This window comes from Schistocerca serialis, chromosome 1, assembly GCF_023864345.2.
Source record: "Schistocerca serialis cubense isolate TAMUIC-IGC-003099 chromosome 1, iqSchSeri2.2, whole genome shotgun sequence".
Taxonomy (NCBI): Eukaryota; Metazoa; Arthropoda; class Insecta; order Orthoptera; family Acrididae; genus Schistocerca; species Schistocerca serialis.
Genome location: NC_064638.1, coordinates 884,158,926 through 884,184,093, shown reverse-complemented (window position 1 = coordinate 884,184,093; position 25,168 = coordinate 884,158,926). Strand labels below are relative to the sequence as shown.

The 25,168-nt window shown below is 43.1% G+C and overlaps 1 protein-coding gene across 6 annotated transcripts in view; it reads right to left on the bottom strand.

The window, feature by feature from the left end:
• LOC126410973 (uncharacterized) overlaps window positions 1–25,168 on the bottom strand; it is a 612,461-nt gene that overhangs the window by 316,562 nt on the left and 270,731 nt on the right. For all 6 annotated transcript variants that reach the window (XM_050081329.1, XM_050081331.1, XM_050081334.1 and 3 more), the window contains one exon: window positions 11,873–12,040. In XM_050081329.1, coding sequence (XP_049937286.1) covers window positions 11,873–12,040 — 168 coding nt within the window. The remainder of the gene's footprint in view (window positions 1–11,872; window positions 12,041–25,168) is intronic.

The following is a 25,168-nucleotide window of genomic DNA, read 5'->3' as shown; positions in this document are numbered from 1 at the left end:
CGGCAGATATTTGCAATTTCGTTTTTGCAGTGTGTAGCTCTAGTCAGTACAAACAAATACTGGTCATGACGCGTTTTATGCGACGCCCAGTTTGTTTTACGTTACGAACAAAATGATTTCTCAAGCGAAATTTTACGAGCCCGTTCGATAGAACGGACCCAAAATAACCTAGTTCCATATTGGTTTTAATGATATGTCTTAGCAGGCACAGTAAAACACTAAGAATAACCAGTACTCCAGCAACAGCATCACCTTGGCCCGCACTGACTGCCACCTCCATGCAGCAGCGCTGCTCAACTGCTGCTGGAGTACTGGCTATTCTTAGTGTTTTACTGTGCCTGCTAAGACATATCAATAAAACCAATATGGAACTAGGCTATTTTGGGTCCGTTCTATCGAACGGGCTCGTGAAATTTCGGTTAGAAATCAGTTTGCTCGTAATGGGAAACAAACCGATGCTTTCCGTCAACATTGGGCGTCGCATGAAAGACGCTTGTACTGACTCCAGCTACACATTGCGAATATCTGCGGAAGCATCAGAGAGAATGCGCCTGACAACTCTTGCAAGGGATGTCCTGTGTATACGTCTTTTAAGCCATCATTGCAGAGCGGAATTGTTTAACGAAGTAACCAGAAATAATCCTCCACGAAAATTATTAAGTGTTGGGTCTCACAGTCTGTCGTTTTCGGTGTCTTGTTATATTTCAGCACACACACTATACCTGCATAATAGTTAACTCCCGCCTTACTTATCTACGGAAGCATCCATCTCAGAAATCAAATTCGGGCCGTTGTAACGCTGGCTAGCTTCGCGTTACTTGATGCGGCACGACTCAAAAATGGTGCCAGGTGTCCAATTACGCCTCTCAATTAAGATGTACCTTTCTCTTCGTTTATCCTGTTGTGCGGCGTACGCTGGCATTTATTTATTAATTCTATTTTATCTTAATTTTGTAGCCGGATGTCACGTTAATAGTGGTTTCCCCCGCGAGACTGGCCCTCACGTAGTGCGGGGTGCCTACATAGTACGAATTAAAGTCGCCGCAAATTATTTCACTGCTACTAAAAAAATAAAATTCAAACTAATAGACAGGGAATGACGTCACATAAATGAAAACCGATTCGAGAAAATACGTTCAAATGGCTCTGAGCACTATGCGACTTAACTTCTCAGGTCATTAGTCCCCTAGAACTTAGAACCTAAGGACTTCACACTCATCCATGCCCGAGGCAGGATTCGAACCTGCGACCGTAGCAGTCTCGCGGTTCCAGACTGCAGCGCCTAGAACCGCACGGCCACTTTGGCCGGCTGAAAGATATGAACGGAACAATTAAATTTAAAGTTTATTAGCTCATAAATGCCTTTAAGCCTTCTCAAGGAATAAAGTGTCCACTCATAGCGCATGAACAGCACTCTCAAAGAAACAGCTTCAGAATTTTTGTTAAAGCAAAACGAATTATGAGCCACAATGTTGTAATCATAACGTGTGGGCTTTCACGGCCGGCGTCTTCATTCGTTAAAACTTCCGGGCTGAGAGGCCGTGTAAAACTACTACTTCCTGAAGTTTCGTTGCCAACTGCGTGGTCCCGTTTACATAGCGGTCGACTTTGCACCAACGATGCGACAATCTATTATCTTCAACCGAGAATAATGACGTTAGTCAGAAATATACTTACAGTCGACCACACGTGACGTATGGTGGTGCCCTCTATGCACTCCTTATAAACGGGACCTCAATAACCTGACAGCCAGTCGGTGACTCACCTCGAAAGATGTTCCCAGCAGTTGGCAACGAAACGTCAGGAAATAGTAGTTTTACAGATCGACCACGGCCCCTCAGCCCGGAAGTATTAACTAATGTACCCACAATGTTGATTCTGAGGATTGAAAAAACGCATTTTGGTGCCAACTAATTAGCAACATAATAAATACAGAGGCAGTGTTAGCAAACTATCGTAGCTATCTCTACAGTCCAATTTTCATTATGTTTAAAAACAGATGGGTAATAGCAAGTACTGAATATGTATGTTAATTATCTCACTGATAAAATGAGAACAACGAAAAAAATCAAGTACCCCAAGTCACTATTGAAAAACTTCTGATATTCTAGCGCAAATGCATGTGTGTGTAATATTTGTGGTAGTAGTAAGTCCAATGTAAATTTTACTGCATAAGCATCACGTGTAACTAGCAAAGACATTACTTTGGAAACTTTTTGAACAGACAATGAATCTCATATCTCTTTCACAGCTCAAAGTAATCATTGCGCAAGCACAAATCATGAACAGTATTTTGTGTGTGGGGGGAGTGGCGGGCGGGCGGCCATGTTGGATTAGGACTGTTTGCTTTGATAGACCATCTGCTGCGGGCGTAGTATGTGTTAATAAGCGGCGTGTCGGTGGCCACTGATGTGGTTGAAATTTTACGGGTGTTTATTTCACGGGATTTTAAAATTTCTGCGCGAGTAGACTTTAACTTTGAACACCGGAGCAGTTAATAAATATTTGACAATTTTGTGTTTTAGAACACACTTCACTAACGATGATTCTGTGTGCAATTTAATAAAATTATTAGAAGATAGCAGAAGAACTGAAGGGTAACGAGACAGGTGTGTGGCCATCCCCTAGAAGCAAACGAAGAGAACGAACCTTAAATCGGTCATGCACATAATTAACCCTTTGAGACACAGAGGAAGGAGGTTTTTTTAAGAAACTGAAATCAACATAAATCATCATCACAGTTTTGTGTTGTAACGTAGCTGCAGCTTCAGTTGTCTGGTAATATGACATACGCACCCGAAAATAATCAGACACCCATTTTTATTTTTATTTTTTACTTTTTGGCAGAGTATATGCGGCAAAGAACATCGGCGATAACACACTTGCGCCAGAAAATCTTATTGGTCACACTAGCTTTTCTGGTATTCGTCACAATACATACTTACGCTCTCCAAAGCTGTATTTCTAGAAACTTTCAAGTTATTCTCAACTGCCGATTGCCATAACTTGCCTCCTCCTCTTCCACCTTACAGTATCAGGATCAAACTCTTACTCTACACTCTCCTCTCCAACATCTGCAATTGACCAACATACGCTAGTTTGCGCAATTATAACTGCTACACCCCACCTCAAACCACCGCACTCTCGACTTTTGTTCTGGAATCCTTGAAACTCGCACAATCGCAATAACACCAAATGAAAACATAGCATGTTTTAAAAAGATTCGTACAGTTTCAAAACGATTCCACCAGACAGTATCTTCTACACAATCGAACACACTAATCTTGGGTGAATTTTAACTTACACATGAAGAAAAAAAAAAAAAAAAATACTCGCACTAGCTATAAGTTGCCGCTTCATGTGGTTGCGGTAAACGTCTCCCTGGTGCAGTTAGCTCGCTCGTTAATCTGGCTTTTTCCAGGATTGCAAGAACATACAGAAAGTTTCATTTTTCAGCAGGACAAGGCGCTACCGCAGTCGAACCCTCCTGTAAGAGGGTTTCTTAACGAGCTGTCTGAACTATGGGTCGGCCATAAGGTGCGTACGGATTCACATTGTGCCACTGGCCTACTACGTCACCTGACGTCAGTACGAGATCTTTCTTTTTGTGACGGTCCTTGAAAGACTCCATCCATGGGCCTCTCCTCCTAACAGCGTTGGGTTAACCGCGATGCTTGATACCAACAGCTGTTAACGCACGAGCTCCAGGCATCCTCGCAAATGTACGGGACGAATTTAAGCCGTCTCCATGTTTGCCGTGCGTCCAACAGAGTGTACGTTAGGTTTTCGTAAAAGGTAAATGACATTTTCGACCTTCACTGTCACTGTAAAAAGTGCCCTACGGCTGTACATATATGTATGCACAAGAAGAGAAATCTTAAAAACGGATGGTTCTTTCGAAAATAAAGACTTAAGTCCTATGCGGTACTAAAATTTTAAAAATGGTCTCTGTCTTAATGCATGTACAAGGTACAGCCTTGTGATGGTACACCTGCCTAATGCCTTCCTCGATAGCTGAGTGGTCAGCGCGAGAGAATGCCATGCAAAGGGGTCCGGGTTCGATTCCCGGCTGAGTCGGAGAATTTCTCCGGATCATCATCATCATCCCCATCGACGCGCAAGTCGCCGAAGTGGCGACACCTAAAAAGACTTGCACCAGGCGACCGGTCTACCCGACGGGAGGCCCTAGCCACACGACCTTTCATTTAAGTACCTAGTACTTAATATCGTGCAGGGCCCTCGCGAGCACGCAAAAGTGCCGCATCACGAAGTAGCATCGACTCGATTAATGTCTGAACTAGTGCTGGAGGGAAGTGACACCATGAATCCTGCAGGGCTTCTCATTAATCCGTGAGCGCAGGAGAGGGTAGAGATCTCTTCTGAACAGCACGTTGCAAAACATCCCAGATGTGCTCAATAATGTTCCTGTCTGGGGAGGTAGGTGGTCAGCGGAAATGTTTAAGCTCAGAAGCGTGTTCCTGGAGCCACTCTATAGCAATTCTGGGCGTGTGGGGTGTCTAATTGTCCTGCTGGAATTGCCCAAGACCGTCAATGCACAATGGACATGTATGGATGCAGGTGACCAGACACGATGCTTACGGCTTACGTGTCACCTGTCATACATGTATCCAGAAGTATCAGGGCTCCCATACCACTCAACTGCACACGCCCTTCACCATTACAGAACCTCCAGCAGCTTGATCATTCCCTTGCTGACATGCATGGCCCATGGATTCATGATGTCTTCATACCCGTACACATCCATCCGCTCGATACAATTAGAAACGAGACTCGTCCGACCAGCCAACAGGTTTCTAGTCATCAACAGTTCAGTGCTGGTGATGACAGGCCCAGACGAAGCGTAAAGCTTTGTGTCGTGTATTCATAAAGGGTACACGAGTGGGCCTTCGGCTCCGAAAGCGCATATCGATGATGTTTCGTTGAATGGTTCGCACGCTGGCACTTGATGGCCCAGCATTGAAATCGGTAGCAATTTGTGGAAGTGTTGCACTTCTGTCACGTTGAACGATTCTCTTCAGTCGTTGGTCCCGTTGTTGTATGGTCTTTTTCCGGCCGCAGCGATGTCCGAGAATTGATGTTGTATCGGATTCCTGATTTCACAGAACACTCGTGAAATGGTCATAGCCTACGGGAAAATCCCCATTTCATCGCTGCCTCGGAGATACTGTGTCCCATCGCTCGTGCGCCGATTATTATCCCACAATCAAACCCACTCACATCTTGATAACCTGCCACTATAGCCGCAGTGAACTAACAGCTGCTCCAGACACTTGTTGTCTTATATTGGCGTTACCGACCGTATTCTGCCTGTTTACATGTGTGTGTATTTTATATGCATGCCTAAACCAGTTTCTTTTAAAAAGGATAGTTCAACGTTCTGTCAACAACGAGCTCATTAGGCATTAGGAGCGCAGCAGATTTCGAACAGAATGGTAGAGAAATCAACCTGGTATGACTTTCAAAGAGATTCATAAACGGAAACGACGGAATATGTAAGTCTTAAGGCCAGTTGAGCGTTTAAACGCCGACAGTGACTAATGAAGCTATGCTGTGCAAGGTGAGTCATATATTGACCGAATCCTGCAATGTTTATCACTTAATGTATTCGCGAAATTTCACTACTCTACATTAATTATTTGTTCCAGTTTTTTCCGGCAATTTATTTAATATATTTACTTTTGTTTGTTCATATAGACTGGCACGAAAAACTTATTTGCAGAAAAAATGTTGAATATGGGCATAAAATAAGGCTTCGAGACCGAACACCCTTAACCCAACGGGCGGATTCGATCCGGGGCCAGCAGACCTGCCCGAACTCTGGAATCGGCGAGCTGGTACGGGCGACTATCTCTGTGTGTGTAACGTGACTAATATTTATTGTACATGCTTAAAAAAAGGAATCAATTATAAAAATATAAACAAAGACTAGAATTTAATACTTATGTTCAGATCTTTAACATAAGATTTTTGTGAAAAATCCTGACGTGACAGAACAAAATGACAGTAATTTCCAGGTCAGCATTACAAATTTATTCTGGAACACCTATTTTTGAGAAATAATCTGGCAAAAATGTTAAAAAATCCAAGCTATTATTATTATTATTATTATTATTATTATTATTTCTTTCCTTTTTCAGACGTTATGTCTGGTTAAAAATGGAAAGTGACGCGGACCTTGATCAAGCGTGACTTCCTTTTAACTGTACGGTATATGTTACATTGCATTTAGGAACTTTCAGGTAATTGAACATGTATCAATAATTACAGATTTCTGTAGTTGTATATATATGTTTGGATGTAGCTGTATTGCATTGATGTACTGGTGGATATTGTGTGGTATGACTCCTGTAGTTGATAGTATAATTGGGATAATGTCAACTTTATCCTGATGCCACATGTCCTTGACTTCCTCAGCCAGTTGGATGTATTTTTCAATTTTTTCTCCTGTTTTCTTTTGTATATTTGTTGTATTGGGTATGGATATTTCGATTAGTTGTGTTAATTTCTTCTTTTTATTGGTGAGTATGATGTCAGGTTTGTTATGTGGCGTTGTTTTATCTGTTATAATGGTTCTGTTCCAGTATAATTTGTATTCATCATTCTCCAGTACATTTTGTGGTGTATACTTGTATGTAGGAACGTGTTGTTTTAAAAGTTTATGTTGTAAGGCAAGCTGTTGATGTATTATTTTTGCGACATTGTCATGTCTTCTGCGGTATTCTGTATTTGCTAGTATTGTACATCCGCTTGTGATGTGATCTACTGTTTCTATTTGTTGTTTACAAAGTCTGCATTTATCCGTTGTGGTATTGGGATCTTTAATAATATGCTTGCTGTAATACCTGGTGTTTATTGTTTGATCCTGTATTGCAATCATGAATCCTTCTGTCTCACTGTATATATTGCCTTTTCTTAGCCATGTGTTGGATGCGTCTTGATCGATGTGTGGCTGTGTTAGATGATACGGGTGCTTGCCATGAAGTGTTTTCATTTTACAATTTACTTTCTTCGTATCTGTTGGTGTTATGTGATCTAAAGGGTTGTAGAAGTGGTTATGAAATTGCTATTATTATTATTATTATTATTATTATTATTATTATTATTATTGATCAATGGTTTTACATACTATACATTTTTACATTATCACGTGACAATGGTCGTATGAAGTAGAAAATATCAAATACGCCGTGACTACTCCAGCCACGCAATGTAATTAGAGAGTGTGGCATTTGTGGCAGTTTGGTCGGCGATGTTAATTTGTTTGTTAATTACTTAGCCGCATGATGTGGCCGAGCGGTTCTAGGCGCTTCAGTCCCGAACCATGCTGCTGCTACTGTCGCAGGTTCGAATCCTGCCTCCGGCATTGATGTGTGTGATGTTCTTAGGTTAGTTAGGTTTAAGTAGTTCTACGTCTAGGTGACTGATGACCTCAGATGTTAAGTTCCATAGTGCTTAGAGCCATTTAAACCATTTTTTAAGTAATTATCTTAAGATGTGATGAACATGCCGCTTTGCCTGCGACCAAGAAAATTCAGGCGAATTGGTTTAAACTGGGTATCTTGACAAATCCTCAGTTTCATGTGTGCAACTATTAACAATATCGGATAGGAAATGATCCAGCGATAGGCGTTTCAGAATAAGGGGAAGGGAGATGCTAATGGAAACAATTACATCACAGCCTTGACATACACAGACGCGACATCCACTGCTGAAGAGACAGTAGCAACCCTAGTGGCAAGAAATCCATTCCGCGATGTCGTATATGGTGTAAGACTGATGCTTAGTTTAAATTCTTTACTTCTTTATTAACTACATAGATATTTTACTGATGCTTGGTACATAAAAATATATCACGAGACTGAATAATGGTAACATAAATGCAAAGGGATTCAAAGCTCGTTAGTGAAATGACGTAACCCACAATGTATTCATTGAAAAATATTCTGAAATTGTGTCACTGTAACTTAGCAAACTGGAAGGAAGAGAATATAAACACGATATTCCACATCAATTAAAACTGACTTATATTAACGTAGCGACCCTTTAAAGTTATTTTAAGAACTGAGTATGCTTTTTATATTTTCATGTGTGAGCGTCCCAAAAAGCGGCGAATATTTGCCATAGTTTAGTGATATTACTTTTTTTTGTACTACATAGCTCCATGAGTGTGTTTCAACGAAAGCTCGTATCGATAGGGCTTCGACTCGAGCAACTAGGAACGGTATGTCTTGCTGTTTTATTTTACGATGCACCTGACTAGAGAGCTTAAATTAACTGTACACAACCTACTTATTTCATTTTATGTATGACGGCAGCGCTGTATAGAGACCGATTTATAACGAGCCATCCTCTGCCACGCAATGTAAGTTAGCATGTCTTAAGTTACTTGTGTTAATTTATCTTGTTGTATGGTAGTATAACAAATTGTATTTCCACCGCTCTGAAGACGATCGCGTTGGTCGAGTGAACATGTAAAATTTTAATTTCTACCGGCCACTCTTACCCTGCAGAGCAAATGCCTACGCTCACTGAAATTGCGCAATTGGTTTCTTTTGAGTCGGGAAATAGTTTTGTTTTTGTCGTTACATGATGACACCTGTGTAGTAATCATTTCTTCAGCAATCTTTACAGTGGCTTATCTGGCACGTTAAATAATGTAGAATTTGCATTCTATACAAGTTTCCTATTTCTGGTTTCTTTCAAAGTGTAATAAAGGAAATTTCACATTATTGTGTGAATATACGATGTTTTCTGCAATTCGTCGTGTCTTCTGTCGTTTGCTATTCAATTCTTGTTCTTAAAAACAATTGTTAGTGCTCGGTAAATGTAGGTTACAAAAAAAAAAAAAAAAAAAAAAAAAAAAAAAAAAAAAAAATTGCTATTAAAGAATCCTGTAATGTGCTTTTATACATCTGCTGTGATCGTTAGGAAACCCATAGAATGATAGATGACTTCTGTTTTTGCTACAATTTATTGCACTGCATACGGCCCCTTTTGTAGAAACAATGTTACAGACCAATAAAACGATACTTATCGCATTCGTTTGCTACGGCCTTGAACAGTGGACGTTACTCTAGGCTTGGTGCGCTACAGCAGCAGTGTGTAGTGTCGCCGCTGCTGCGTTAGAACCAGGGGGTACTGAATCTTTTTTTACTTACTGTCTACTTTCGTATCTGTGTTAGTAGTGACGTTTTCTAACTGCCCACCGGTTCGGGGTGATTTTGTAATGCAGGGAAATTGCTTTACTTTACAAAATTTATAAAGCACTGTTACCGCAAGCTAACGAACATAATACAGGCTTCACTTACCGGTTAATCATCTCTAGTCCAACTGCTTGTTATACGGCAACGCTTTCTCGAAAATTGGCTACACTGTACTTCGTCTGGAAGTAGATTGCAGCTACACGTTCGTGCGTCAATCGTTGCGAGAAGCTCGCGTTGTGGGTTTGTAGCAGAAATGTGGCAGTTTGCATCTGAACAGCGAATTGACATTGTGGTGTGTTGTATAAAGACAGGCTCCGTGAAGTAATGTAAAGATATGGTTCGAGCGAAGTAACCTGTTAGAAAACTCCCCACGATCGGCATTATTCGAGATCTGTACAAAAAATGGAGGCTGAAGAATCCCTTCAGAACACCATGCACTAAAAGGTATGAAATTAAAAGCCTATCGCATGTGTGAGGTGCAAGAGTTGAAGTTTGAGGATCAGGAAGTTCATTATTATAGCTGGCTGTTAACATCCATTGCTAACGTTGCTTGGAGCCCTTGCTTTACTTCGTGTCAGATGAGACCTGGTTTCATTTGTCAGGTTACGTAAACCACGTATTGTCCATGGAGAACATCTTCACTCAAAGAAGACACACTATGTGATCAAAAGTATCCGGACACCCCCAAAAACGTATGTTTTTCATATTAGGTGCAGTGTACTGCTACCTACTGCCAGGTACTCCATATCAGCGACCTCAGTAGTCATTAGCTATCGTGAGGGAGCAGAATGGGGCGCTCCGCGGAACTCACGGACTTCGAACGTGATCAGGTGATTGGGTGCCACTTGTGTCATACGTCTATACGTGAGATTTCAACACTCCTAAACATCCCTAGATCCACTGTTTCCGATGTGATAGTGAAGTGGAAACGTGAAGGGACAGGTACAGCACAAAAGGGTACAGGTCAACCTCGTCTGTTGACTGACAGACACCGCTGACAGTTGAAGAGGATCGTAATGTGTAACAGGCAGCCATCTATCCAGACCGTCACACAGGAATTCCAAACTGCATCAGGATCCACTGCAAGTGCTATGGAAATTACGCGGGAGGTCAGAAAACTTGGATTTCATGGTCGAGCGGCTCCTCATAAGCCGCACATCACGCCGGTAAATGCCAAACGACGCCTCGCTTTGTGTATGAAGCGTAAACATTGGACGATTGAGAAGTGAAAAAACGTTGTATGGAGTGATGGAGAGTGACGAATCACGGTACACAATGTGGCGATCCGATGGCAGGGTGTGTTTATGGCGAATGCCCGGTGAACGTCATCTGCCAGCGTGTGTAGTGCCAACAGTAAAATTCGGAGGCGGTGGTGTTATGGCGTGGTCGTGTTTTTCATGTAGGGGGCTAGCACCCCTTATTGTTTGGAGTGGCACTATCACAGCACAGGCCTACATTGATGTTTTAAGCGCCTTCTTGCTTCCCACTGTTGAAGAGCAATCCGGGGATGGCGACCGCATCTTTCAACACTATGGAGGACCTGTTCATAATGCACAGCCTGTGACGGAGTGGTTACACGACAGTAACATCCCTGTAATGGACTGGCCTGCACGGAGTCCTGACCTGAATCTTATAGAACACCTTTGGGATGTTTTGGAACGCCGACTTCGTGCCAGACCTCACCGATCGTCATCGATACCACTCCTCAGTGCAGCACTCCGTGAAGAATGGGCTGCCATTCCCGAACAAACCTTCCAGCACCTGATTGAACGTATGCCTGCGAGAGTGGAAGCTGTCATCAAGGCTAAGGGTGGGCCAATACCATATTGAATTCCAGCATAACCGATGGAGGGCGCCACGAACTTTTAAATCATTTTCAGTCAGGTGTCCGGATACTTTTGATCACGTAGTGTAGATGTTTGGTGTGCGTTGTCTCGCATGCGCATTATTGGCCCAATATTATTGCTACACCTCATTAAGTGCAGATACCTAGTGATCTTTGACTCTTTCTACGCACAATTAACAGATGCAGAGAAGCTGTACGCAGTATTCCAACGAGATGGAACAGCCTCTCACACATCCTACTGAAGTATGGCTCACATTACAAACGTGTTCCCTGACAACAGACTTGTCAGCTGACGTCCCCAGACTTAACATGGAGTGATTTTTATTTATGAGGCACACTAAAAAGCAGGGTGTACTCTGACAATCTTTCCACAGTCGACTATCTTGAACGGAATATTACCAGAGAAATTATCACCACGCCTGCAGAATTACAACGTGTTGCTGGGAACGTCATCACACGAAGTTAGCGATGTTGGATGGCTAAGGTCCCACTGCCAGCATCTCTTATAAATAAATAACTATATGTTTTTAATGTTACCCGGTAGTTGCACTTTTTTAGTTAGTTCATTGTTACTTTAATGTCGGACGTGAGGCGTACCTGTTGTATGTCAGACACCCTGTAATAATTACTAACCACATGCTTATGTACAACTTTTATGAAAAACGTAATGAAAATGTTTTTAAAACACTTGACACCTAACGCCCAATATAAAAGCTGAAACGCCCGCTAGTGGGTGGTAGTGGCCAGACTGACCACCACTGTGTTAGGCTGTGACACTGGAAGCTGTGGGCGCCGCACGCACCTGGGAGGAGCCGTTGCTGAGCGGCGCGCTGTTGTCCGGCGGAGCGGCGGGTGTGCTGGCGGCGGCGGGCAGCGGGCGCCTCTTGAAGCCGAATAGCGTGGCCTGGCCGCGAGTGTACGCCGTCTCCGGCTTCGAGCCCGGCTTGGTGGCGCTGACGGTGACTCCGTTCTGAAAACACCGCAGTCACTTAGCCTGTGCTAAGAAGTAATGCAAACTTGTTTTCAAAGAAAGTGTCTCCAACACCACAGTCTCCTAAGTGACGAAGTGGAACCTCTCATTTGAAAGAAATTAGAAAAGACGTGCAAAAATAAACCACTGTTCTTACTTAAAATTTGTCATGCACTCTAAAACGGAACCTACGAGGTGATGAGACTGCGCGGCAGTTCATAACCGTGCCCCGGACGTCGACTCGAACCGCTACTAAAACTATCACGGAGATTGCTGTTACATAATCAGAAACGAGCTCTCAAGGGGCCCTCTGCGCAGTCCAACCCTAAGCTAGAGCTTAAACATATCACCATACACTGAAGCGCCAAAGAAATTAGTATAGCCATGCGTATTCATATAAAGAGAGATGTAAACAGGCAGAATACGGCGCTGCGCTCGGCAACGCCTGTATAACACAAGTGTCTGGCGCAGTTGTTAGATCAACTTACAGCTGCTACAATGGCATGTTATCAAGATTTAATTGGGTCTGAACATGGTATTACAGTCGACGCACGAGCGGTGGGGCACAGTATTTCCGAAGTAGCGATGAACTGGGGATTTTCCCGTACGACCTTTTCAAGAGTGTACCGTGTGTATCGGGAATCCGGTGAAACATCAATCCTCCGACATCACCGAGGCCGGAGAAAGGTCCTGCAAGAACGGGACCAACAACGACTGAAGAGAATCGAAGTGCAGCCTTTTCGCAAATTGCTGCAGATTTCAGTGCTGGGCCATCAACAAGTGTCAGCGCGTAAACCATTCAACGAAACATCATCGATATGGGCTTTCGGAGCCGAAGGCCCACTCGCGTATCCTTGATGACCACGCGACGCAAAGATTTACGTCTCGCCTGGGCCCGTCAAAACCGACAATGGACTGTTGATGATTGGAAACATGTTGCCTGGTCGGACGAGTCTCGTTTCAAATTGTATCTGGCAAAGAGACGTGTACGGGTATGGATACAACCTCATGAATCCATGTACCCTGCATGTCAGCAGCAAACTGTTCAAGCTGGTGAAAGCTCTGTAATGGTGTGGGGTGTTTGCAGTTGGAGTGATATGGTACCCCTGATACGTCTAGATATGACTGACAGGTGACACGTACGTAAGCATCCTGTCTGATCACCTGCATCCATTCATGTCAACTGTACTTTCCGAAGGATTTGGGCAATTCCAGCACAGCAATGCGACACCCCACCCGTCCAGAATCGCTACACAGTGGCTCAAGGTAGGAGACGAGGTACTGGCGGAAGTAAAGCTGTGAGGACGGGGCGTGAGTCGTGCTTGGGTAGCTCAGTTGGTAGAGCACTTGCCCGCGAAAGGCAAAGGTCCCGAGTTCGAGTCTCGGTCCGGCACACAGTTTTAATCTGCCAGGAAAGTTTCATTATTGATCATACCTGGGATACCTTGCAACGTGCTGGTCAAGAGAGATCTCCATCCCCTCGTACTCATGGATTTTTGGACAGCCCTGCAGGATTCATGGTATCACTTCTCTTCAGCACTACTTCAGACATTTTTAGAGCATGCCACGTCGAATTGCGGCACTTCTGCGTGCTCGCAGGGGGCCCTACATGATACTAGGTATGTGTACCAGTTTCTTTGGGTCTTCAGTGTATCATGGCCGTGACTCTGTGCTCGTCCCATTTGCTGTTGCAGACGCCAGAGGTGTTTTTTGATGTCAGGGGAAAAAAGCAGCGTCTAACCCTGAGATGGACTGGTCTGTCCATAATTCTTCCAAATGGCCTGTGGCTTAACTTTCACAATACCGGAGGAGGCGTGTACTTCACGCCTACCTCTTGAAAATATTGTAATCTAGACATCTGCTCTATACTTTAAAATTCTGAAAAAATTTAATATTTTTAATAATTTTTATACTAGATTCAGTAGTTTTAAATTCTTCAGTAAAACTTATTTCCAAAAATTTAAGATTTATTACTGAACGTGGCTTTTCGCAGCTAAAGTCATTCCTATCCTTACGTTCAGGACCTTTCTGATACGTGTATATATATCTTTAAAATGTATGTTGTGGAAAAAGCCAACGACAGTTAACGAAATTTGTATTTTTGTATTTTTTAAAGTTTTTACATATTACGGAAAATGCGTTGGTATTGCTGAGATTATGATGCTAAAGGATATTTTCATGTTCTGGGCACTATTCACACATCAGTATTTATTCAGAAAGTATGTTGTTAATAAAAGTTAACAGCAATTCATGAAATCCGTTTTTACTTTCTTGTGGTGTGCTGAAGGACCCCCCACCCTGATAGTACGCGTTATGGAAAATGCGAAGGTACTGTTAGGGTTAAGGACTAGTGACTTCCAATAATCTTGGGAAGAAACTTCCGAAATTCCTGGCAGGAAGCATCTTACAGCTATTAGCGGGAGTAGGTCGTGGCCAATGGAAATGCATTGTAATCTGTTGCTGAGCCTCATTGGCTAAAAAGGCTAAAAGTTAAGTAATTTCCTGAAGTATTTGGCGCTCGTGAAATCGAAGGGACGGTAAGCATTATAGAAGACGTGTGCTTTCTGGAGACGGTGTTTTCGTGGTCCATTTCTTAAGTCGGCAGCTGGTAATCCTTCGTGACGAACCAAGTTATGAAAACGGAGAAAAGCCGAAACTGTATGCCCGTGTGCGGACATGGATTTCTAGTGAGTCATTTTTGGTTTTCTAGGCGAATGTTGCCGTATTACGAACGATCTGGCGGTACGCAGAGGGCTCAAAATTGCGTTGTGGAAGCAAATAGCTAGCTAGAGTGTTTCCCTTTTAACTGCATTCCCTTTTTTTTTGTTGAGGAGGTTAAAGGTAAGAGCTGCAAGGAGCCAGATGGAGGCAGACGGTGCATGAGTGGTGCACATATTCTAGTCCATTGGTCGTACCTACGACTCTTCCAAGAGTAGTTTGATGTCTACACGGTTTTTTATTATTGACTTTTGAGTAGCGAGGAGTTTAACTCCGCCTCGCAGGCTAATCTGGGTCCGCTAATAAACGTTTCCGAGTGAACCTGAGGAGCAGCACGTCGCGAAATTCGCCTCACGCGCCACTTAGCGGGACCAACTCTTCGCTCTAAACGTCATGGAAAGTCTGAGGACGGGCAAAAGGAGCGCTCTCTCTCTCTCTCTCTCTCTCTCTCTCTCTCTCTCTCTCTCTCTCTCTCTCTCTCCCTCTCCCTCTCCCTCTCCCTCCCTCCTCGAGCACCCCCCCCCCACCCCACACACACACGAAGAAGAAGATGGTGCCACAACCTCGCTACATATACGAAAGGAAAATATTTTGTGGAAGTATCACTATGAATATTATATTACAGAAGCAAGTCGGAAACGAAGCCAGATTGGCGCTATGTTGAAGTCTCTAGCGTTCAGCCTGTCAGTCTGATCAGGTGGATTGCTCCAATTCGCGAACCGTGACACTGAAAAGGAGCAAATTCCTCGGCGTGCGCGGAGTGCCGGCGGCGCTGGCCTGCGAGTGCCGGACAAGAACCAGCGACTGGACCGACCTTCCAGATCTTCCCGGCGCGGGGCCGTCCGCGTGCCACCTACCGCGGAGGACAGCGAGCCAGGAGACTCGGCGGGCTGTCTACACGCCAGGCGCATGCCGCACGCAGAATCCTCCTCAGGCCGGCGTCTCTGCGACAGATCGCAGTCGGTCTCTCGTCTCGGCACCCCCACACTCCAGCGATTTGCCAAGCAATTTCAAGCAGTATTTTGTACGTCACTGAGTCGAGAAGATCTGCTGTGTAAAATGAACTGCCATGTTCAACAGCAGTTGCAGCTGATTTCCGTATCCCCGCAAATACTTGCGAAATATAAATTTAAAATAATCGAGAATTAAAATTTATTAAACTTATTTTGAAATTCTTATCTTAGGAATTGAAGGTTACTTTACAGAAAATATCACACTTTTCAATGAATCCAAATAGGTTGCGTACATTTCTGCATTGTGTCAATATAACTCGTTTTACGTTTATTAGTCTTCAATTTCTTTTTTGAGTCATTAGTCACAGTTTAACTGCAAGTACTTACACAATTTACTCAATGTGTGTCTCAAGATGATGTCAATACCAGCGCTACATATTACCTTAACTCTTTTTATAAGTTGTATGTAAGAGTATACGAAATGTCTAGGGACTGTAATATAACTGTATACTCTAATAGATTTGCCGTGAACATATTAATTATCCTCTGAACACTCCAGCACATATGTAAACCATTCCATTTAAACATTAAAATTTAACGTTGCGTAAATTATTTCATAAACAGCTCAAAATCATAAAATGGAGCCCACTGTATCGTGACTAGCACTATGCACTTCCCATCAATTGTGCTTTTATACCACAATCTTCAAAAAGCTAATCACTGCAAAATCGGAGGGTGAATTTTGTATTACCTGTTAATATAAATGTCAACTCCTGCTTCCGCTTCTCAGATTATTTCCAGGTCATTTGTAACTATAAACTTTAACATAAATTTCTTACTCATCGTGTGCAAAGTGAAACGAAACAATTGCACAACCACGCTTACTAAATAGAGTAACAAGTCGCAATCATATTGCCACACACTTCTGCTAACGAGCCAGGTAGAGACAATGCGTGCGCGAATCACTTGCGATTCATCAGACTGCCTGGGATTTCCATGTGACCAGCGATGAGCGACCGATCGCTGTGATTTGCGCATACACGTTCCATCTACGAAGCGATCCGTCGCCACTTAATATCCCATCTGTGTAAAGTTTGACAAAGTACCACGCTGATAGTTTTCTGCAGTTTAAAAATTCTTACATATTCCCAACTTCCTTCGCATACTTGTGCTTTCATTTTCTTTAACTTGGTTGCCACAGTCATATAGAAGTTATTGAAAATCAATGCACTGACCAGATGACTTTATTGTTACACTACTGACCTGATTTTGGCGTTATCACCATTTTCAAATGCTCACTGTAGTAAACATAAGAAAACAACTTCAGATACGTAATGGGACGCACCATGAACAAGGACGATCCACGCGCAGAATCAATGTCAATTGTAGGACGTGCCTAAAGATCTAGAGAGATCGGACCAGAAGATCCTTCAACACATATTTCAAGGAGAAAATAAGAATGACCAGAAACAGCGATACGATGGTAAGAGCACACTTATGGGAATTACAACATAATGTAGTTTACAAATTCTGAGCACTGCTAAGAAAGAGAAAGTAATAAAGATACTAGAAGAAACTGAAACTTGTGACGTCCTAAAACTTAGTCCTGATACGATTTTGAATGAACAAACTGACCTCCGCACTAAAAAGTTTTTAGAAAACGTAATTAAAAGACACTAGTATGTGTGTGTACGTTTGCGGGAGCGACTGACGACAGCCATACTACAGCGACGATTCCCCACATGGTCCACGCAATGTTGAAGGTCGTCGGACTGAAGCTGTTAACTCTGTTCCTCTGGATCTGTTCGCAGCGAATCCGTGCTTGAATTCCTCGTGCAACGGACTGCAAGCATCACTGTGCTTAACAGTACGTTATCAATAACCAGCGGTGAAGTCAAGGTCCATAAAACATTTCCTTCGTCGGTATCATGGCCAGGGTACTATAAATATAAGTAACATACTTGACACTATACAATTCGTTCTAACTTCCCGTGTTAATTATCATGGAAGTAGTGTGACTTTTCCAAATACCGACACGGTGAAATACTACGAAGCATGTAATATGTTTTTGCAGAATTTCTTGTTGGGCATCAGCCAAATTTTGCACCATATACGACATATGATCACTGAACCTAAAAACGCTTAAGAGGATGTTTTTATGCTTCTCACACCTACAGTCACAGAGAGTAAGACAGCTAGAGGGAAGCAGCTACGAGTTTACGTTCCACCTGATGTGTATCTTTCAGCAACGTACATAATTAACTGACGTCTTTGTGATGATACTGCTCAACGTCTATCACGATAGACTTTCAATTACGTTTTCGCAACATATTACCGGAAGAGGTGCGTGTTTCGCCACGCTTTCGTTTAGTAAGCGGGAGAGGGCGACAGAGACGCTCGTCAAACAGCAGCAAGCGTTACAAAAGAGGCGTTAAGCATCACGGAGAGGATTCCTATTAAAATTCCCAGAGTGAAGAATTCCGAGAACAGTCACGCAACACGCATGGGTTTAAGAATTTGCAGGCGGAAGACTTCGATTCACTGGCAGGATACTACGAAAATATCGTCAGTCTACAAAAAAATGCTTACAAATAACTTGTGCAACGACCTTAGAATACTGCTGAAGTATGTGGGACCGATACGAAATACGACTTAACAGTGGATATTGAACATTTACAAAGAAGAGCAAATGGTCACACGTTTTGCTCATGGGAGAGCATGATCGAAATGATGAAAAACCTGATTTGACAGACGTTTAAGGGTAGACTTTTTAAGTAGACAATTATTCCCTGAAATCCTAGTTGCAAAGTTTCAAGAACCAATACTGAGGGAAGAAGCTAGAGATATTCATCAGCCCGTCCGCATCGCTACCGCAGAGACAAGGTAAGACAAATTACAGCACGGACAGAGACGTTTTAGGGACATCCATTAATACGTGAGCTCAAAACAGGTGAGCTGATGTGGCAACATCTCACCTAAAATCATTTAAATGGGGAACTGGGTAAGGAGAGGCAATGAAAATCTCAACTGTTTGATTCGGAGAATATGAATTGTCATAACGGATAACATTATGTTAAAAAATTAATCCCGACCATGGACAATATTAAAGTGCCCACCAAGCTTTATGGCATCTCTGAACTGAACGCTTTACATGTATGCATGCCCGGGATTCCCAGATTTGAAGCAATTGCGGGAAAAGTGTTAGATTTCATTCGGTAAGTTTTCTTCCAAGTCGGTCGAAATCACTGCATGTCAGTCAGTGAGTCAGTCGTGATACTCTGCATGTAAAGTGGATGTTGTTGTGTTCAACAGGAATTTGTAACAAAACTTTTACAGTGGCCGTGTTAAGCGGCATGTCGACAAGTCTAAACACAATTGTAAGAAAGCAAGAAGTTAATCGTTTGTGGAAGGAAGCTACGCGGAAGCTCGCCGATAAGAGATTCTAAGAGAGGTAGAAACAATGTTGTCTTTCATCTACAAAGTAGGTAATGGTCTAATGATATGTAATGTAGGCCTATATAATGCAGCAGTAATAGGTAAGTTTTTTTAGGGATGTGTCAAACTTGTTTGAAACAATTTCTACATGAAACATGGTTTATTAAAGAGTTTTCAATATTAAAACAAATAAAAATATTTCACATTTACATATTTTTACCCGGCTACTTGGTAAACGTCACGTCGTAAGGGTGAGGGTGGGACCCACCACATCTCACCGAGGGGCTCCAAATTTTGAATTTTAAAGAGACCCCCCCCCTCACGTAATTATTGGACGTCCACTTTCGAGGACTCCTTCCCGCACTTCACACGTGATTTAATCGGGGAAAAAGACGCTAAGATGTGACATCATGCTAAGTACCCTTAACGATGCACTTCACTGTAATTTTCAGAGTGTGTATGTGGATGTAGATATGAATTTCTCACACATACCTACCGCAAAATGATGGGAAAAATCAGAGAAATATGAGCTCCTACAAGGTGTTAACAGTGCTCTTTGCACGTACTATCCACAAACGGATCAGGGAATAATAGTTGAAGGCGAAGTATCCTCGGCCACAAATTAGAAGGTGGCTTGTGGAGTATAGATCGACATTTACAGCGAGTAAAACGAGGTTATTTCAAAAGATGACACTCGTAGAGACAGGAAGAAATAGGGAAATGCACCTGGTCAGACCCTATGGAATAGCCAACACATGATGAACGCCATAGTTTCCTTTACCTAGATCCTGTAAGAACAATCTTTCTATGCCAAATGGCTTACATATTAGTCTTATCACAGAATAAAAAAAATCCGTGATAATAATTTGCTTCAGTTCTTTCATTATTGGCGTTTGTATTCATTGGTCAGGACAGAGCTTGATGACGCAGACTATGTACAGTTACAGAGGCCTCTGAAACGAGCAACAGTCAGGAATACGATAGAACTGCCGGGTTGTGAGTAAACAACAACGCGGATATCTGCTCTGCTGCAGAGCGTTACCGAGAGCTCGATAAATACTGCCCGGCGTTTCTGGACCGTAGCAGGTGGCTGAACACAATGGTACAGGGGTCAGCGCAGGTTACCACGCTGGGAGCGCACCGACAGGTCCGTGAAAGCGTGCTCTTATCCCGTCCGGTACCCGGAAACGGACTGGTTGGTATTTGGAGCTGAATCTTGACGAGGGTGATCGGCGGTACGTCGATCACGAGCACATTCCATCGACGTCACCATTCACATCGGACGGTTACATGTCTGATGATCCGGAGCACATAGCGAAATGAGTCTTCCGTCTAACAAGGGGGAGGCCACGACGTTTGGATCACGGATTTACTTCGATTTTAGTATACTTTTAGCAGTCCATTGGGACACCCATAACGTGCAAGTAATACGGCGTAATACTTGGGCAATTTTGAGAAAATCGCAAAACAGGTTTTACGCTTCAGTTGTATACCGGTGCGATGCGACTCTGTACATGAGGTGCCGGCGGTCATGTGGTTAGCGTTCAAGTTCCGCAATCGCTGGACCGTTATATCGAGTCCCGATCATGCCCTTTGTAATTCATTTTTTCAACACTAGTCATTGTTTCTTACACATTAAATTTGAAAGATAATTCGAATGAAAAGAAACGTGCATTTGCATGAACTTTTATTGAGCTGACAATGTTACTTGGTTGCTTGCTAATTTTTATTATTACAACAAATATTATCTTTATAGTTATCAACAACAAAACGCATAGCTTTCACGAAAATGTATGCCTGTCATTGATTTCTGAAATCTCTCATACCTGCAATCGGGTAAGGTAGCGGGAACTGCTTTGCACCTGGGGGTTTGGCTCGGCAGACATAGGTATCAAGTACGAGGGACAGGCTTGGAGAGGCCAAGTTAAAAATCGATAAATAAATGTGTAAATAATTTTATTCAATAATACAGTGAGTTACAATAAGCCAGAATATGAGGGTAATGTGCGATTAGTCGTTGGACGTGTTTTCGACAATCCAAGTTGCAGGACGATACTTTTCACAGAGATACGGAAAAAATAAATTTAAACTGAATCAACTACATCGGATGAACGTAGTTTTCTCGCATCCATAAGGGATCTTCAGTTCTTTTTTTAAAGAAAAGACAACGCTCGTTGAAATATTGAAAAATTTCTTTCTTCCGACAATTTGGATGTAAACCATGCGTAACGCAACATTTTCTAAAATATCGGTGCCGAAGATTGGCGATGTACGATAGTTTGTATTTTAATAGAATTTTCACGAGAAACAATTTCTCTCTCGTTGTCAATCAAATGTGAACAAATTTGAAGACGCTTGATAAAATTTTTAATTTGTTTATCGTCACAACAAATATTACGCGACTTTCATTTCTATATGCATCAGTAAACAGCGAAAAAGCATTGGAAATTTAATAAAAGTTCGTGTAAATACCTGTGTCTATTCGTAATATCAGTTTTCAAACGTAATGTGTAAGAAATAATAAGACGAGTGTTGAAATAAATACAAATTTAAAAAAAAGGATGAGTGGGGCTCGTTCCAGTGATCCTCCATTACGGAGCTCGAACGCTAACCACATGACCCCCGCCAGTTCGTGCTCCGGTTTGCAACGCACCGGTACACCATTGACGTGTAAAACTTCTGTTGCAATTTTCTCGAAACCGCCTAGGAAGTACGCCTTACCACTTTCACATTATGTTGTTGTAATGGACAATTAAAATTGCGCCAAGTTTGAAATAAATTCGTAATGGGAATATTGTGCCCTCCCCTTGTAAGAAAAGCGTACAGGCTAAAGACCAACTGCTGATATTACTCTGTTCGTTTCTGAAAACTGATGAAGTTTCATTGAGAAGTGTTGCTGTTTAGTGAAAGATATGCTCCGAAAACAGCACAATATCAATATTCGAGACCGTAACTGAGGATAGCGTGTTTCAAGCGAACTCCGCCACTGCGTGTGTTTCGATAAACACTGCACAAAACACACAGGTGCACTACCAAGGTCTTCGGCAACCGCTGTACTCACCAAAGCTCTCGCAAATCAAATGATGCCCTTAACTATTTGGTAATCGGTTTAAAGCGAGGCAGAGGTTCTTCGCTGAAGCAGTTGTATGAAAGGTCGAAAAAGCACTGTCCGGAGCAGAAGGTGGGTCTTGTACGTTGGGCGTTTACGGCAGCAGTGGGCCGGGACGAGTTGAGGACTGAGATTGGCGCGCGCCGCTGGACTAGTAGATTGCCTCGCGTTGCTGTGATGGCAGTGCGTGCCGAGTGTGGCAGCGCGCACGCGGCGATGACGCGCCGTGGGGTACTGGGCGGACCGGCGACAGCGGCCTGGGAAGCCGGCGTGACGCCGTCACGCAGCCTGCCGCACGCGCCGCGCCTGTCACGCTCCGCGGTCGCACACAACAGCCCGCGTCCTCTGCACCAGGGAGCTGCCGAGTCCCAAACGCGAAATCCCTCTGACAGACCACCACTGTTCCACGACATCAGTGACCCCTCTTTCCTACATACGCGTATTCCATGTAGTGCTGTGCAATGCACGGTGGAGGAAACTGTACCAAACCAACCCCCCCACCCCCTCCACCCTCCTGGCTTAGCCCCTTCGAGTGTGGAGCTTGAGACAAATGTCTTCTGTATGCCTCAATGCGCGCCCGATAGTCCGATTAAAATTACTTGACAGTTGAAGTTTGTCAGCTGGCGCCACAGTATTCGCGCATCGGCTGCCACTCTATTAAAAGCGACGCGCGTACACGTCGGGTCACTCCACAAGTGCTGTTAACGTAATTCGGAGCAATGTTGGAAGCGACTGCCGTCAGGAATGGCGGGAACGCGTGATGCTCTATCGCCAGCAGATTTTGAATCACCAATGACACCTGCGGCAGACGACGATTTCTGTAGCCCTGAATTTACCCTCATCTCCTAACCTAACCATAATCTCGTGACGTACAATGTATCCGAGAAAGAGGCGGTCAATAATCTGCGTCAGAAGCATTAACTTACGCTCGCGTTGTTCACAGCGATTAAAGCTGAACTCCACGAGCAAACTGAAGACAGAAAAATTTCCGCTTCTGTTATAAAGCGAACTGTAGCTTCTCGCTTTCATCGGTTATCCGAGACTATCCTCACAGTGGCTACACGAGCTGACACGATACCAGGCGATGAGTAATCCTGCTTAGCACTTTGTTACACGTTATAGGCGACATCGACAAATTCCAAACGAAAAATAAATGATAGAACGAAAAAAATTAAGAGCAGAAACACTATACAATGACAAAAATGTGACAAAAAATTAAAAATATAAAAATTACATGCAAACCAAGTAATTCAAGATATGTGAATCTGGTAAATTAAAATAAAAAACTTTATCACCTGACAAGATTCGAAACCTCGACCTACTGCATGAAAATAACCTATCTTAACCACTCCGTTGAGACATCACTTCCTCCTGGCCGTTATATTTATTCTTTTGTACAACCAGATGCAACGATGGTTTGCTACCTTGATTGACTTCGGCCTAATGCAATGTCGTATGAAGCTTATCTAACGTAGGCCGATCTCTGTGGTGGTAATAGTTGACTATGTGAAGCAGAAGCGCTTCTTGTACTGAAGGATACAACAGTGTTCGGCTCGTGTTATGTGTGAAACATGAATATTTCGTTATCGTCGTTATCGGTTTGTCGTTTTTGGTGCGTGTTTCATTTGTAATGAAATGAGATGCTACAAGTCCACTAAAGAGACAGCTTACACTACACTCGTTCGTCCTCTGTTAGAATATTGCTGCGCGGTGTGGGATCCTTACCAGGTGGGATTGACGGAGGACATCGAAAGGGAGCAAAAAAGGGCAGCTCGTTTTGTACTATCACGTAATAGGGGCAGATATGTGGCAGAGTGTGGCAGATATGATATCCGAGTTGCAAAGCAAAGACGTTTTTCGTCGCGGCGAGATCTATTTACGAAATTTCAGTCACCAACTTTCTCTTCCGAATGCGAAAATATTTTGTTGAGCCCAACATATGTAGGAGTGATCATCAAAACAAAATACGAGAAATCAGAGCTCGAACAGAAAGGTTTAGGTGTTCGTTTTTCCCGCGCGCTGTTCGGGAGTGGAATGGTAGAGAGATAGTATGATTGTGGTTCGATGAACCCTCTGCCAAGCACTTAAATGTGAATTGCAGACTAATCATGTAGATGTAGATAGGAGTCACAACAACCAACATTTTCAGTCCAAATACATGAAGGAGAAAAAAAAAAAAATAGAGCCAGACAAGAGATGACAAGTTGACTAACCATGTGTTGTGGCTGTTTGGCAACAGCGAACAGTTCGCGAGTGACGTGCGCTCTGATTAGTTGCAGCAGCTCCGACATGTGAAGTGGGAATTATCAACTAATTTCATTCAGACTATTGTCACTCTTGTTTTCTGTTCCTGCCCCTACAAGCGATACACCATGGAGGCAGAAAAATTGTTTCACAGGCTACCTCTAATACCGCTTTACCCAGAAAGATCTCGTGATAACGAAGTCACCTTCCTTCCAATGAGTACCATTTACGCTCCCTGAGTATCTCTGTCACTAAGGCCGCACCATGAGATGTCTAACCCGACGAGTCGGCAGGAGTCACAGAAAGAGTACTGCGCCCTGCGCGCGTGCGCTGCACGAGTGGCAAAGGCGTGGCGTCAAACACCGTGCCTCTCATTATCCGCGTGCTAAGTGAAAAACTTACGCTCACCGAACGACAATATTTTCAGCATTAAGAGGATTCTACCAAAAAAAAAAAAAAAAAAAAAAAAAAATTATATATAAAAAAAAAGGACTAGGTCAGTATGCAAACACGTGTTGCGTTTAGTGACATCGGGAACGCTTATGACTCAGTTTTTAGAAGCAGGTTGTGGACAATAATGGAAAAATATCCCTCACATTTATAGAGACAAGACACACAAATATTCTAAAATAATCAGAACCACGTGCAGCACAAAATGATGAGGGAGAA